This window comes from Symphalangus syndactylus, chromosome 9, assembly GCF_028878055.3.
Source record: "Symphalangus syndactylus isolate Jambi chromosome 9, NHGRI_mSymSyn1-v2.1_pri, whole genome shotgun sequence".
NCBI classification, from domain to species: Eukaryota; Metazoa; Chordata; class Mammalia; order Primates; family Hylobatidae; genus Symphalangus; species Symphalangus syndactylus.
The window spans coordinates 86,074,732-86,090,135 of NC_072431.2; the positions used below are offsets into that span (position 1 = coordinate 86,074,732).

Here is a 15,404-nt window from a genome sequence, read left to right on the forward strand (position 1 = left end):
AACCCAGGAGACGGAGCTTGCAGTGAGCCGAGCTGAGACTGCGTCACTACATTCCAGCCCGGGCGACAGAGCAAGACTCTGTCTCAAAAAAAAAAAAAAAGATATTTTATTTACTTTTTGAATAGGTAATGCATATATATGGTATCAAATACAAGAGTAAGTTTTTCTCCTATTTTATAGTGTTTCCCTCAATTTCCCTTCTCCAGATGCAGCGTCTGTTCCATTCCTTCCTTTAGGTGCTAAAGAAAATTATTCAAAACTTTGAATATAGCAAGAAGATGAGTGCATGTCCTTTCAGTTATACTGAGGAATTATATAATAGGCTCGCCCGAGATTCATTAATTCTCTAGGGCAGTGATTCTCAGAGTGTAGTGTGTGGCCCTGGGGTGCCTTCAAGGTAAAAATAACAGTACTATGATGTTATTTGTTTTTTACTATGTTGACATTTACAATGATGGTGCAAAAGCAATGGCAGGTAAAACTGCAAGTGTCTCAGCAGGAATCAAGGCAGAGGACTGTCCTAGCTTGCTGCTGTCACAAAGTACCATAGACTGGGTGGCTTAAACAACACGTTTATTCTCTCACAGTCTTGGAGGCCAGAAATCCAAGACCAAGGTGTTGGTATCTGGTGAGAGCTCTCTTTCTGGCTTGAAGCAATCTCACTGTGTCCTCACATGGCCTTTCTTCTGTGTGTGTGCAGAGTGAGATCTCTAGTGTCTCCTTCTCCTCTTATGAGGATACCAGTTCCATTGGGTTAAGGTCCCACCCTTATAATCTCATTTAACCTTTAAGTATCTTTTAAAGGCCCTTCTAATCACCAATGTGACTCCAAATATAGTCCCACTGAGGACTGGGGCTTCAACATATGAATGTGGTGGGGGGCAGGCACATTCAGTCCATAACAGACACCAAACTTGACTAGTATGCACTGCCTTACACTTACAGGTTAAAAATGTTCAGTTTCACTTAAGAATGCTCCTGATAGCATTTAATTATTAATTTTATTAAAAGTTGTTTTATTAAAGCTTCTCCACTTGAGAACAAGTCTTTTTAATAGTGTGTGATTAAAAGACAAGTACACATAAGACATGTCTGCCTCATACTGAAGCAAAATGGTTGCATTGATGCAAAGCACTTGTGTGATTGAGTTGCCAGTTGAACAAGTCACAGAGCATCATTTTTACTTGAATGACAGAATGAAGGGAGCCTGTCTCATCAAGAAAAATAATTGATTGTATCTACTTCCAATAATAAAGTTCAAGTTTTTAAGCTAAAATTAGAATTCAAAAAACCCATATCCTGCTTCCATGAGCTTGAGTGCTTGTCAATAAATAAAGACTTCTCTGATGAGTTTAGTGGTAATTCTAACAAATGTTATTTTTTGATATTATATAATGAAATGATATTAGAAACCAAGATCTGGGGGCAAGATATGCTCGTTGCATGAAACGAGTGAACATTTGGAAGAGCTGCGTAACACAGTGGACCAATATTTTCAAATGACTAATTAATGCATGATGGTATAAAATCATGCACTTATTAAAGATCCATTCAAAGTGAAAGACAGATCAATCGATATTAATGTAACAGAGTATGAAAAGTCTATAGATACAGTTTTAGATTCCATACGGCAAGTAACCTTTAAGAAACTACCAGTTATAGGGCTGGGTGCAGCAGCTCACACCTATAATTCCAGCACTTTGGGAGGCTGAGAGGGGAGGATCGCTTGAGCCCATGAGTTTCAGACCAGCCTGAACAATGTAGGCCCAACCTCGTCTCCACAAAAATAATTAAAAAATTAGCCAGGCACAGTGGCATGTGCCTGTAGTTCCAGCTACTCGGAAGGCTGAGGCAGGAAGATTGCTTGAGTTCAAGAGTTCAAGGCTGCAGTTAGTTATGATCACATCATTACATTCCAGCCTGGGTGACAGAGGGAGACCCTGCCTCTTAAAAATAAAAAAAAATAGAAACTATCACTTGTAGAAGAATTTTGATGTCATTTAAAAGACAAATACCCACATTTATTTGAAAAGACAAAATATTCCTCTCATTTGCAACTGTTTGTGTGAGGTTGCATGTTTTCATATACTTCAATCAAAACAACATAGTGCAAATTATGTTGCAGTGAATGCAGATGTGAGAACCTTGTTGTCTTCTATTTTTTTTTTTGGAGACGGAGTCTAGCTCTGTCACCCAGGCTGGAATGCAGTGGTGCGATCTCGGCTCACTGCAACCTCTGCCTCCCGGGTTCAAGCGATTCTCCTGCCTCAGCCTCCCGAGGAGCTGGGATTACAGGCACCCACCACCACGCCCAGCTAATTTTCGTATTTTTAGTAGAGACAGGATTTCACTGTGTTGGCCAGGCTGGTCTCGAACTCCTGATCCTCCCGCCTTGGCCTCCCAAAGTGCTGGGATTACAAGCGTGAGCTACCGTGCCGGCCAAATCTTGCTGTCTTCTAGTAAGCTCATTAAAGAGATTTGCAAAAATGTAAAACTATGTTACTCCTCTCGCTAAACTTTTATTGAAGAACATTATTTTTTGCATAAAAGTATGTTAACATGTAATGTGTTTTATGGTCATTTAAAAATGAGTAAATAAATATTTAAACATTTTCTAAGTTTTAATTTCTAATGTGGTAAATATTGATAAGCATAACCCATATCAACAAATGTTCTTTGGAATGTTCAACAAATTTTAAGAGGATTAATGGTTCCTAAATCAAGAGTTTCAGAACCACTGTTCTAGGGCAATTTACCTGAGTTTGATTTTATTTACAATTCATTAAAGCTTATATACTATGAAGACATGTTAACTTGCATGTTTTAATCTAGAAGAGGTGCAAATCATTTCTATCCACTAGAAATGATAACCTATGGTTTTATCATCTTGTAGAACACCAGCCAGCTTTGTATCCAACCTAATCTTACTCGAATGCTTTGTCAAAATGTTTAATGTCCACTTCCTCAAAATGCTTTTGAACCAGCTTTACCATATCATTGTTAATTTGCTGAAGAAATCTTGGATATGTGTTCATGATATATTTGTATGAGCGTCATGCTTTTTACTTAAGATTATACTTTGACAGACACTAGACTAACAACACATGTATATATGACGTATATATGTATATACATACTATACACACACATACACGTACATATTTCACAACGATGGCATACGGATTCTCTATTCTGAATCTAGCTCTTTCCACTTAATATACGTGAATGCACTCACTCTTTATTTTCTTTTCTTCATCTTGATTTTCTTCTGATGCAACGCCCTGAGTTTAACTCACAGATCTGTTAATAAGAAACCCATACATCCCACATATACGCATTTTCCCATATCTGGCTCACTAACAAAAAGCTTACCGTAGCCCCAGCTGTAACCATAGGTTCCGAATACCCAGGCTGGAATTCAACACAGAAATAAGAAAGGATCCACAGACAACGTGACAAAAAAAAAAAAAAAAAAAAAAAAAAAAAAAAAAAAAAAAAATCCGAGCAGTCACGTGACACTGCACGCCCCGTAATTTTTTTCCGCCCGCTTCAAACATGGCGGTCAAGCCCCCGCAGCGCAGCAGCAGCCACGGGCCTCCTTCCGCGTAGGAACCTTCTTGCTGCCCTTGTTGGGCTCTTTTGTCGAAGACCACCTCAAGGCAAAGCCCCTGGGGCAGCTGGGTCCGGGGAAAACAGCCCGGGGCCGCGAGGGCCGAACGAGCACAGACCGGAAGTTCCGCAGCCGCGCCGTCCGGCGGAGCCGTTGGCTGCGGACGCCGGAAGTGGCCAGTCGGCAGGTCTGAGGCGGCGCTCTGTGTGTGAAGCGTACCTAGGGCGGGAGGCGACATGGAGCCAGGGGCGGCCGAGCTGTACGACCAGGCCCTTCTGGGCATCCTGCAGCACGTGGGCAACGTCCAGGATTTCCTGCGCGTTCTCTTTGGCTTTCTCTACCGCAAGACAGACTTCTATCGCTTGCTGCGCCACCCATCGGACCGCATGGGCTTCCCGCCCGGGGCCGCGCAGGCCCTGGTGCTGCAGGTGAGGCGGCCGGGCCTGCGGTCTGGGGAGCCGCCGCCCCCAGCCTGCCCTGACTCCTGGCGCCCGCTCCTCCAAGCTCTCCCAGCCTGTTTCCTCCTTTTCCTGGTGTCCTGGGGTTGAGCTTGCGAGAATGGCTTCAGTAATTTGAAGCGCGGATTGGATGTCAGCTTATTCCGCTGAGGGAGCAGCCGGGGTTCGCTCCGGACGTCCTGAGGTTTCAGAAGTAGTAAGCCGACTGTTAAGAGCCCTACTCAGCACCCGGCAGCGCGTACCCCTCACGGTGCTGGGGGCTGCTAGTCAGGGAGCGAAATCCATGCAGGCCAGACAGAAGGAAGGACATTTACAGCAACAGAAACGTGCATGCCCCAGAACTACCAAAGACTTGAGCTGGCGGGGATGACGGAGGCATTGTGTTGATCAATGGGTGTGGCCGCTTGTTTGAAATGTGACTTCCCAGGTCAAAGACTGTCATTGTAGTGATTATTAAAATTTCATTTGAACTTAATTCCGTACTTTCCAGGTTAAGTTTATTGTATGTTGGAAACGCTGACAGTACTCATTCAGTGAAGTTGAATGGGCACTTTTGAATGTAGTGGTAAGCAACCGTTTGCTGAATGTAGTTTACACTCTTAGTTGCCACAGGTACGGGTGATACGGGTGTTTAAGTAACGGTTTCTCTTTCCTTGTGACACTTACAGTTAAAGAGAGAAAACCCAGAAAGTAATAGAAAACTTTGTAAGGGCAATTATTTGATGGAGCCCATTGTAAAGAAAAGAAATAGAAATGATGGTTGAGAAGTGAAGAAGGTTTTATAAGAGAGGTGGGACTTCTGATGAGATTAAAAGAAACTATTCAGCCAAGCATTAAGCCTATTTGTAGAAACCCAAGAAGATAGAAATGCTGATGATACCTCCCCCAGTTCTCTAGATGTTACAGTTTATAAAGTGCTTCAGATGTTTCCTCCTGAAGTCTTAATGCATGCTGCAGGTTGATTAGATGTTACTTTCCTCAGCAGAAGCCAAAGCTTTGAATGTCTTGGTAGCTACCAGGGTAATAGGGTCAAATGAGGAATGGGGTTCCATTAGGATTCAATTTCAGAACTTAAGGCTATTCCTCGTCCTTGTCAGTGGCATAAGTGCCATCTTAGTGATGAGAGAGCTGTTGGAGGTGGCCTTTAGCAGGATCTTATGGCAGGTTAATGAAGTCTTGCCATTTGATCTTCAGTGTCTCTGTGAAATAGAGAAGTTTCAAGTTTACGTACCAATTCAGCAAGATTAAGTGATTTGACCAAGAACACACAGCCAGTTCACCGTAGAGCTGGAACTAAACATTTCGTTTTGTGGATTCCAAATCTTTCTGTTCTATTATTTAACCATTCCGTAGTAGTATGAGAACACTTTTGTCTAGGATGATTGTAGTTTGCAGAAAGGTGTGGAGGAGAAAGGAGTATATACTGAGTAATATGTATAGTACCAGATGTTTTATATTCTGGGCTCGTTATCTTATTTAACCCTTAACATAACCTGAGAGGTTGGTCTTTGTTTCACAGATGAACTGACAGAGCACTCATTTACCTGGTAACACCTCTTATAAGACGCTTCCATAGGTTAGGATTTGGTGACCAGTCTAATGAAGTAGTGGAGATGGGGAGCAGGGATGGAGGAAGGGGAGGGATGGGTCAAAGATGATCCAAGGTTTCAACTTGGGTGACTGGAATAGTGATAATGCATTAACTGAACTGTCACCTGGGTTTAGGGGAAAAAGTTCAGTTTTAGACAGGTTGAACTTGAAGTTGCAGATAGGAGTCCCTGCCCATAGGCTATTGGAATTACTGGACTAGATCTTTTGGGAGCTAGAGCAACTGTAGTGGTCTGAGGGAGAGAGAAGAGCCAAAGGTGAAGAACAGGCCTTGGGGAATAATCTTGGTGGAGAGCAATAAGTTTCACAGAAACCAAGGGGACAGCAGTCTCCAGCAGATGGTTAAGAGAGGTGTCATGTTTTCTGGAAGTGGTTCTCAACCATCAGCATCGCTTAAGGAACTTTTTTCTTTTTTTTTTTTTTTCCTCGGGATGGAGTCTTACTCTGTCGCCCAGGCTGGAGTGCAGTGGCATGATCTCAGCTCACTGCAACCTCCGCCTCCTCGGTTCAAGCAGTTCTCCTGCCTCAGCCTCTTGAGTAGCTGGGATTGCAGGCGTGCGCCACCACGCCTGGCTAATTTTTGTGTTTTTAGTAGAGATGGGGTTTCACCATGTTGGCCAGGCTGGTCTCGAACTCCTGACCTTGTGTTCTGTCTGCCTCGGCCTCCCAAAGTGCTGGGATTACAGGTGTGAGCCACTGCGCCCGGCCAAGGAACTTTTAAAAGCACATATTCCTGGATATTTTGGTTGGGTAGATCAGGGTGAATCCTGGGAACCTGTTTTTTTTTTTTTTATCTTTTTTTTTGAGATGGAGTCTCATTCTGTTGCCCAGGCTGGAGTGCAGTGGCGCAATCTTGGCTCACTGCACCTCCACCTCCCAGGTTCAAGTGATTCTCCTGCCTCAGCCTCCCGAGTAGCTGGGATTACAGGCATGCACCACCATGCCCGGCTAATTTTTGTATTTTTAGTAGTAGAGATGGGATTTCACCGTGTTGGCCAGGCTGGTCTTGAACTCCTGACCTCAGGTGATCACCCGCCTCGGCCTCCCAAAGTGCTGGGATTACAGACATGAGCTACCGCGCCTGGCCAGAACCTGTTCTTTTATCCACAAAAGCTCATTTGACAGGTTTGTAAAGGTGATTTCAGTATTGACAAGGGTTTTATTGTGGGGTGGGACAACACTGCGTGAGACTGAGTGACTTGGTACTAGCATAACATTATTCATGGTAGTAGGTGATCTCCTGACCTCCCCACTCCTACTCATCTGCCTCTTAGGGTTTTTTTTTTTTTTTTTCTGTCCCTAACTTGATGGCATAAGACTCCTTCCTGTGGTCTGCCCCTCCACCCCCACCAGAAGTGGGATGCTTGGTGTCTCTGCTGAATATAGGCACAGAAGAATTTGGATGGGAGTGCTGGGCTGCATCATTGTGGAACTTCAAAGCGTTCCCTTAATATTTTGGGGAGTACAGTGTTGGTGTAGAGTTAGGCAGCTCATACGTTTTCTCCTAAAAGTTTGCGTAGCCTGGATACACAGCTTGAAGAACCTCAGTAGGAATGATGTATGTGAAAATTGCATTCCACTTTATAATACATTAGTATGTTTTAAGACAAAAATAGTTTAGACCAACAAGCCATTCTTTATAGTCGATAATGCTGTTTTTTTTGGAGTCCATTTTGAGAAGTGCTCCTTTGTAGAAGTCCTCGAAACTAGAATCAGGAAAGCTAGCTACATCCTGTTCCTCACGTAAATTGTTGGGAAATCTTGGGAGAGTTACTTCACCTCTTGTCAGCTGAGAAGATTGATTGGAGGTTACAGATTAGAGTTCTCTTCCAGCTCTATGTTCTATGACTCTAGAATGAGTACTGAGAACATGTGATGGTTGGGAGGTTGGCAGTGGTTGCACTTCCAGGTGGTGTGAATGGGTAGGTCAGAGAAGGCCTGATGTACTGAGTGAGCAGAGGCAGCGACATGGTGAGGACTATTAAGTCCGGGGGTTCTGTGTTAGAAGTCTCAGGTGTTAAGAGAGAGAGATCTTGTTGCTTTGCTTTTGTGGAGTGAAGATGGATCTTGTTGCTTTGCTTTTGTGGAGTGAAGATGAAGATCTGGAGTATCAGGAGGATGAGCAACTCTGAGAGCAGTGGACTCAAAGCGGTAGAGACACTAATGTTAGAATCAAGTCAGGGCTTCAGGTTATCTGCAGAAGTAAAAATGGTTCTGGTGTTGTTTCCAGTTTTTAACCTTTTAGGATTTTATTGATTTTTTTCCCCTCTGCCTACATCATCATCTCCCCGCACTGTTTGGTGTGTGCTGCGTAATTTTTTTACTTCTTTTGCCAGCAGGAGCTGGGGCAAGTTACGTAACCCTTCCAAGCCTTATTTTTTCTCATTTTTGAAATGTTGATGCTGTCTTCTTCACAGTATTTTTGTGAGGGTTTTGAGAGAATGTTTGTAGAATAATTTGACACAGTTAGTCTGTTAGCACCCTTTTGACTGCCTGCGCAGTGCACAGAACATTGTTATTTAATACCTGTCCGCATTCTAGCCTTTTGGAATCTGACTCCCACCCATGTCCCAGGTTGCTCTCTCAGCCTTTCCTCCCTCCAGTTATTGCAAGAGCTTTTGCCCTTCCTTGACAAGCCTATTCTTGGAGCTATGGCATTTCTTCCAGTGGTTCCCTGTGGAAGATGTGCCTCTCATTTAAGGTCTAACTGGGATCCTCCTTGTTCCAAGAAGTCTCCCTAGATTTCTTTCGCCAGACATGCTCATTCCCACCCATACTCTGACAGGGAATTGAGGGCTTTGTCACGCCCTCTCTTGTATCAGAGTTTTCATGTGTGGGTATGTCTTGACTGTACTTTTTTGGTAGAGAGGTCCCAGCACCTTCATGGGTGTGACTGTTTCCCAGAAAAGGTTAAGAGCTTGTTTACACACCAGAATTTTGAGTTCTTAGGAGGCAGCAGAAATCATTTTGATGTTTTTTGTGCGTGTGTTTCTTGCACACTGTAGGCACATAGTAGATGTTTGTTGAATTGAATGTCCATGCAGTGTGGTGAAAAATAGCAGCAGTCCAGTAAACCTGGTTCCATTGTGGGAATTGAAGTTCAGCCATATTTTCATGTTTCATTTGTGAGTCTGAATTTTGGTGGCTTTATAACCCACAGTTGTACCAGGACCGTGTATTCTTTGCATTGTGAACAAGACTGGGGTCTGTAAAATAATGACAACAAAGACCATCTAACTGTACATCTTTGAGGTATGTAAATATTGTTAGCCTTGGCTTGTAAGTTTTTGATTTCGTTGATTTTGGAATCCTCCTGTTAAACACTGTTTACCTGTCAGCTTTTGGTGAAGTGACAGTGCATTTCCATTTTGCCAGTGGGAAAACTTGTCAGTTTATGGCTTTTAGTTCTCTCCTTCACAGATTTTACCACATTTCTACAAGATATGTGGTACAGTATTGGGCAGATGAACTGATTGCTGGATTGGTGTTTGATTTTAGGTATTCAAAACCTTTGACCACATGGCCCGTCAGGATGATGAGAAGAGAAGGCAGGAACTTGAAGAGAAAATCAGAAGAAAGGAAGAAGAAGAGGCCAAGACTGTGTCAGCTGCTGCAGCTGAGAAGGAGCCAGTCCCAGTTCCAGTCCAGGAAATAGAGATTGACTCCACCACAGAATTGGGTGGGCGTCAGGAAGTAGAGAAAGTGCAGCCTCCAGGCCCACAGGACCCTGCGAAGGAAATGGCCCATGGCTCACAGGAGGCAGAAGCTCCAGGAGCAGTTGCTGGTGCTGCTGAAGTCCCTAGGGAACCACCAGTTCTTCCCAGGTGGGAATTTCTACTTTGCAGCTTCCTTCTTTTTTGCTTAACATCTGGTGTTTGGGTTTGTCCATAATTCATTCTTAGTTTGTAACACATCAATTCTTGATCTCAGTATTTATTTAGCTCTTCATATTTGTAAACTGCTGCATTACAGTCTTTCAGTTATGTAGGATGGTAGGTCAGTTGGCTTAAGGTCAGTTCCCTCATTAGGTAAGGTCAATAGTCATACAACCATTTGAGATCCGGAGCCAAAATTAGAGCACTTGACTCCTCTCACAAAGACCTAACTTTATCTTTGTTTAGAGGCTTAGCCTCAGCAGCTCGATTGTTTGTGTTTTTCTCTCTGCAGGAGCACTGCTAGGATTTGCTCATCATGCCTGAGGTATAATGGACACCTGAAATGACAGTCTGTTTTAGGGGACTGGATTCACATCCTGGCTATGTCGCTTCCTGAATGTGTTACCTTGAGCAAGCAGTATAACCTTTCTGTGTCTCAGTTTTCTTCTCTATAAAATGTAGGTGATAATAATAGTACCTGTCTCATAGAGCTGTTGTGAATTTTAAATGAGCCAATGGTCAAGCAGCTAATGAGCAGTAGAGCTTGAATATGACGTAAGGTTTCTCTGAATCAAGCCTCTTGCTGTACTTGTACTCACTTTTTAGGAGTTATGTTTCGTAGGTACTCTAAACTTAGTTATACAGTCCTTCCTTACAGTCTGAGTGAGAAGAGCTGATGCCTTCTTGTGTGGGAGTTGTAGCAGTGTCTACAAGACAGCCACGAGTCTCCTGGCCTGCTTTGTTTTTTTTTGGAAAATTCACTCTCTTCCCTCCTTGATAGGATGGGTCACCTGTGTCCTCCCAAATCCCCGCCACCTTGAGTTCTCTTCTGTTTTTCTCACTCCTATACTCTCTTTCTGACCTGTTTTGGGGGAGATTGTTTGTGTGCATGCACAGTTTTTAATAGAGACCGGATCTTACTCTGTTGCCCAGGCTGGAGTGCAGTGGCGTGATCATAGCGCAATATATGAGTTGAACTCTTGGGCTCCAGCAGTCCTCTCGCCTCAGCCTCCTGAGTAGCTGGGACCATAGGCATGCACCACCACATCTGGTTAATTTTGTAATTTTTTGTAGAGATGTCTGCCACTATACCTGGCTAAATTTTTAGAATATTTTCTTGCTGTATTGCCTAGGCTGTGGGGGAGTTTTTGGGTTTTTTTTCTAGTTAATGAAGCAAAGTGAACAACTTGGAATGGCTTATAAAATATGGAGTAAGAGAAAATAAGTTTTGTAAAGACAGGAGGGGCAAGATTGCAGAGTCTTAAAGTCCAGGCTGACTAATGGAGTTCAGAGAAAACAATTGTTTGATGGCAGAACCAAGCTGATAGAGAAGGGGAGCAGCTCTTGAATATGGAGCTCTGGATGAGAAGGGGTGAAATAAGGATTTAGAGATTGGAAGTGGGGAGTATAGGGTGGAAGGCAGACATCTGATATTTCCTTGCAGATCTTTTTAAAGTATTTTTTATAGTGCAGATCTGCTGATAGTGAATTCTTTCAGCTTTTCTGTCTGAAAATGCCTTTATTTCATCTTCCCTTTCTGAGAATATTTTTGCTGGTTATAGAATTGCAGGTTGACTCTTTTTTATTGTTTTTGTTTTTCTTTAAACATTTTAAAGACTATCATTCCATTGTCTTCTAGCTTGTACTGTCTCTGATGAGAAGTGAGTAGACATTCGTTTTTCTCCTGTGTGTGAAATATCCCCATTCTGTTGTTATATCAGTTCCTTTATTATCATTAGTTCGAGCAATTTGATTAAGATTTACTCAGGCATGATATTCCTTGTGTTTGTATTATTTGGGGACTTTTGAGCCCACACACACACACACACACAAACACACACACACACACACTTAGGAGGTCTGTTTTCTCTTTGTCCTTCCTTTGGAGTATTTTCTGTTGACCTGCCTTCAACTTTACTGTCTTTTCTCCTTTAGTGTCTAATCTTTAGTTAAACTCGTCTAATAAGTTCTTAATTTCAGATAGTTTATTTTTCAGCCCTGCAGGTTCCCTTTGATTGTTTTTTATGGCTTTGATTTCTACCTTGGTTTGCCGTTAAATCCTTCGATATACTTACAATAGTTTAAAGTCTTTATCTGCTAATTCCATTATCTCTGTGATTTCTTGGTTTATTTCTATGGATTGAGTTTTCTTCTGATTTTGGGTTACATTTTCTTTCAAATGTCTGATAATTTTTTACTGGATGCTAGACATTAATGAATGTTATGCTGTCGAGTCTGGGTTTTGATTTCTTCTGTTGAGTGTTGAGTTTTGTTCTTGCAGGCAATTAATTTATTTGCTGATCAGAATGATCTTTTTTGAAGCTTGTTTTTTATTTGTATTGATTGATCAATTGATTGTAAAGATGGAGTCTTAATATGTTACTCAGGCTAATCTTGAACTCCTGGTCCCAGATGATCTTCCCACCTTTGCTTACCAAAGTGCTGGGATTATAGGTGTGCACTGATGTGTCTGGACTTGTTTTTCAGCTTTGTTAAGCCGTGTCCAGGGTACTTTTATTTTAAAGCTAGCTTAGTCTTTTAAGACATGCCTTTTTGGGGCTTCTGAGTGCTCCAGCTGTTAGTGAGGTCTTTCCATTCTGGCTGGTTGAGGCTTGAACGTCTCCTAGCTCTAGGGATTGTCCATGTCAGTTACCCAGGTTTCCTGCTTGTCTCATGGAGTTGCACTTTACACATGTGCAGTTTTGTATTCAGCCAAAGACGCAAGGGGATCCTATGAGGTTTTTTGGAGTTCTTTCTATGTGCAGCCTCCTTACTAGTAGTCTTTCTGTAAAATAATCAGATGTAAGAATGAAGATTGAATATACAAAGTTGTTTGTCATAGTCCGCTTAGGCTGCTATAACAAAATAATATAGCCTGGGTGGCTTATAGACTACAGAAATTTATTGCTCACAGTTCTGGAGACTGGAAGTCTAAGGTCAAGGTACTGGCAGATTCAGTGTCTGGTGAGGGCCCACTTTCTGATTCATAGTTACCTTGCTGTGTCCTCAAATGGTGGAAGAGGTGAGAGAACTCTCTCAAGTCTTTTATGAGGGCACTAATTCTAGTCATGAAGGCAGAGCCCTAATCACCTCCCAAAATACTAATCCCAATATCTTGGGATTAAGATTTACCATAGGAATTTTGGGACACAAACATTCAATCTATAGCATTGTTCACTTCAGTTCTATTTATTCCAACATTATTTATATTAGCAAAATTTTGGAAGGATGCTGAATTTCTATAGTAAGGGAATGGATAAATAAATTTATAAAATGCTTTTAAAGACTACTGACATGGTTATTGTGATGGTCAGTTTCATTTATCAGTTTGGCTAAGTTACAGTCCTGATTATTCAGTCAAACACTCATCTTGGCATGGCTGTCAAGGTATTTTGTGGATGTGATGCAAGTTAATAATTGGTTGACTTTAAGTAAGGGTGATTGTCCTAGGTGATCTGAGTGGGCCTGATCTATCAGCTGAAAGCCTGAAGAGCACAGCAGAGCTCCCCTGAAGTAGAAGAAATTTCTCCGATGGACAGCAGCTGCACTCAGTTTCTGGAGAGTTCCACATTGGCCTGCTATGTGGATTTCAGACTGGCCTAGCCAGCCCCCACAATCATGTAAGCCAATTTCTTGCAGTAACTCTCTTAATGAATACACTTATCCCTTGGTATCTGCAAGGGATTGGTTCCAGGTCCCTCGTGGATACCAAAATTCATGGATGCCTAGGTCTCATATAAAACAGTATAATATTTGTGTATAACCTATGCACATTCTCCCATATACTTTAAATTATCTCTAGATTACTTACAATCCCTAATACAATGTAAATGCTGTGTAAATAGTTGTTACACTGTATTATTTGGGGAATAATGACAAGAAGTTTGTACGTGTTCAGCACAGACAAAACAATCCATTTTTTTTTTTTTTTTTCAAATTTTTGGATTTTTTTTTTTTTTGATATGGGTCTTGCTCTGTTGCCCATACTGGAATGCAGTGACATGATCTTGGCTCACTGCAGCCTCTGCCTTCTGAGCTCAAGCGATCCTCCCACCTCAGCCTCCCAAGTAGCTGGGACTACAGGCGTGCGCCACCTTGCCCAGCTGATTTTTGTATTTTTTTGTAGAGATAGGGTCTTACCATGTTGCCCAGGCTGGTGTCGAACTGGTGAGCTCAAGTGATCCACTCGCCTCAGCCTCGTAAAGTGCAGGGATTACAGGTGTGAGCCACCATGCCTGGCCTTTTTTTGGGAATATTTTTGATCTGCAGCAAATATTTCGATAAATATTTTTTGGGACTATTTTGATTTGGGATATGGAACCCATGGATGGCGAGGGCTGACTATATCTGCTGCTTCTGTTTCTTTGGTGGAACCTTGACTTTTACAAATATTTTCATGATATAATGTTAAGTGAGAAGGGGAGAATTCAAACTATATAGTCTAATATCAAATTTGAAAACTTTAAAAATTATATATGTAGAAAAAAAGCTGGAAGAAAATAGTAGTAGTAATCACAGAGTGGTGGAATTGTGAGTGTTCTTCATTTTTATCTTTGTCCCTTACTATATTTTCTAATTTTTCTGTAATGACCATTTATCTTGTTTTAGTAATTTTTTTGTATTCCTTTTATGATCTCTAAAAAATGAAAAGAGGGGATTGGTTTTGATTTCTGAGTAATAGACTAGAATAGCTACTTTGTTGTTTTGTAGAGACCCTATTTTAAAATTCTTGAACCAATAGATTTTGTTCTGGGTTAGAATTAGAGTTAGTTTTGTGAGTTCTACCTTAAAAATAAGTATAGAGTGAAGACTTGGATATGTTTCACAAAAGCTAACCTTTCTACTTCGTAGCTCTTTGTTCAGAATAGACTGGTACCGCAAGAATCCTAATCAAACATTTCCAAGGACTGGAACATTCTCAGCTTCAGTTACTTGTTTTCCTTGAACAAAACAGGAAGTTGTGGCACCGATCTCTAGTTATACCTGAAATGTAGTGTTTTAGCAGATTTGAAAATAGAATGTGAAAGACCATCCTTTTCCTTGTTCTACCTTTAGCTGTACCCCAAGTCCTCCCACCAGTGTTCAGGATGGTTTATCCTGTAAACTGTAGATCTGCAGTTCTTTTAATTGAGTAATTTAAGGTAGTTATTCTGTAGAAGACCACACAGAAGCATCACCTTTTGTGGGCACTCTGTCTAAAATCTAAGAATCTATGTCTTAGATTGCTGGTATCTGATGACTCTTACTTGACACGTTTTTTGGTTCTAACCAGTATTAGGCAAAAACTCCCTTTTTGTATACTACAGTAAAGTCACATCACATGCTTATTTAATTTAAATAAATTCAGGGTAAGTGCTGGGAAAGAAAGAAGCAAGATTAAAAATAATGTATTTATATTTTGTATATATGTATTTTGAATTTTATTTTTTTAAAGACAGGATCTTGCTGTGTTTTTCAGGCTGAACTCGAACTTCTGGGCTCAAGTAATCCTCCCGCCTCTATATATGCATTTTTATTGTAAGGTGTTCATTACTGTATATAGACAATTGTTTTGTGTTCTAGTAAAGTATAATTTATGTAACAATACAATTCATTCCTTTTAGAATAGTTTATGACTTTGGACAAATGTAGTCTTGTAACCACCACAGTCAAGATAGATGACCAGTATGGTTTGGCTGTGTCCCCACCCAAATCTCATCTTGAATTGCAGTTCCCATAATCCCCACGTGTCGTGGGAGGGACCCGGTGGGAGGCAGTGAATCATGGGGGCAGTTATATCCATGTGGTTCTCGTGATAGTGAGTTCTCATGAGACGGTTTTATAAGGGGCTTTTCCCCCTTTGCTCGGCACTTC

The 15,404-nt window shown here is 41.6% G+C and overlaps 1 protein-coding gene and 1 long non-coding RNA gene across 5 annotated transcripts in view; one reads left to right on the top strand and one right to left on the bottom strand.

Moving 5' to 3' along the window:
* Nucleotides 1-3,567, bottom strand: part of LOC134731343 (uncharacterized) — a 50,483-nt gene extending 46,916 nt beyond the window's left edge. For all 3 annotated transcript variants that reach the window (XR_010113542.1, XR_010113541.1, XR_010113543.1), the window contains exon 1: nucleotides 3,373-3,567. This is a non-coding gene — a long non-coding RNA (uncharacterized lncRNA). The remainder of the gene's footprint in view (nucleotides 1-3,372) is intronic.
* The window catches only part of NUDCD3 (NudC domain containing 3), a 107,129-nt gene continuing 95,254 nt past the window's right edge, over nucleotides 3,530-15,404 (top strand). Inside the window, exons 1-2 of one of the 2 annotated variants that reach the window (XM_055293265.2) lie at nucleotides 3,530-4,038; nucleotides 9,175-9,500. In XM_055293265.2, the coding sequence (XP_055149240.1) occupies nucleotides 3,847-4,038; nucleotides 9,175-9,500 (518 nt within the window). In that variant the 5' untranslated portion in view covers nucleotides 3,530-3,846. The remainder of the gene's footprint in view (nucleotides 4,039-9,174; nucleotides 9,501-15,404) is intronic. The other variant, XM_063608962.1, reaches the window with a different exon arrangement.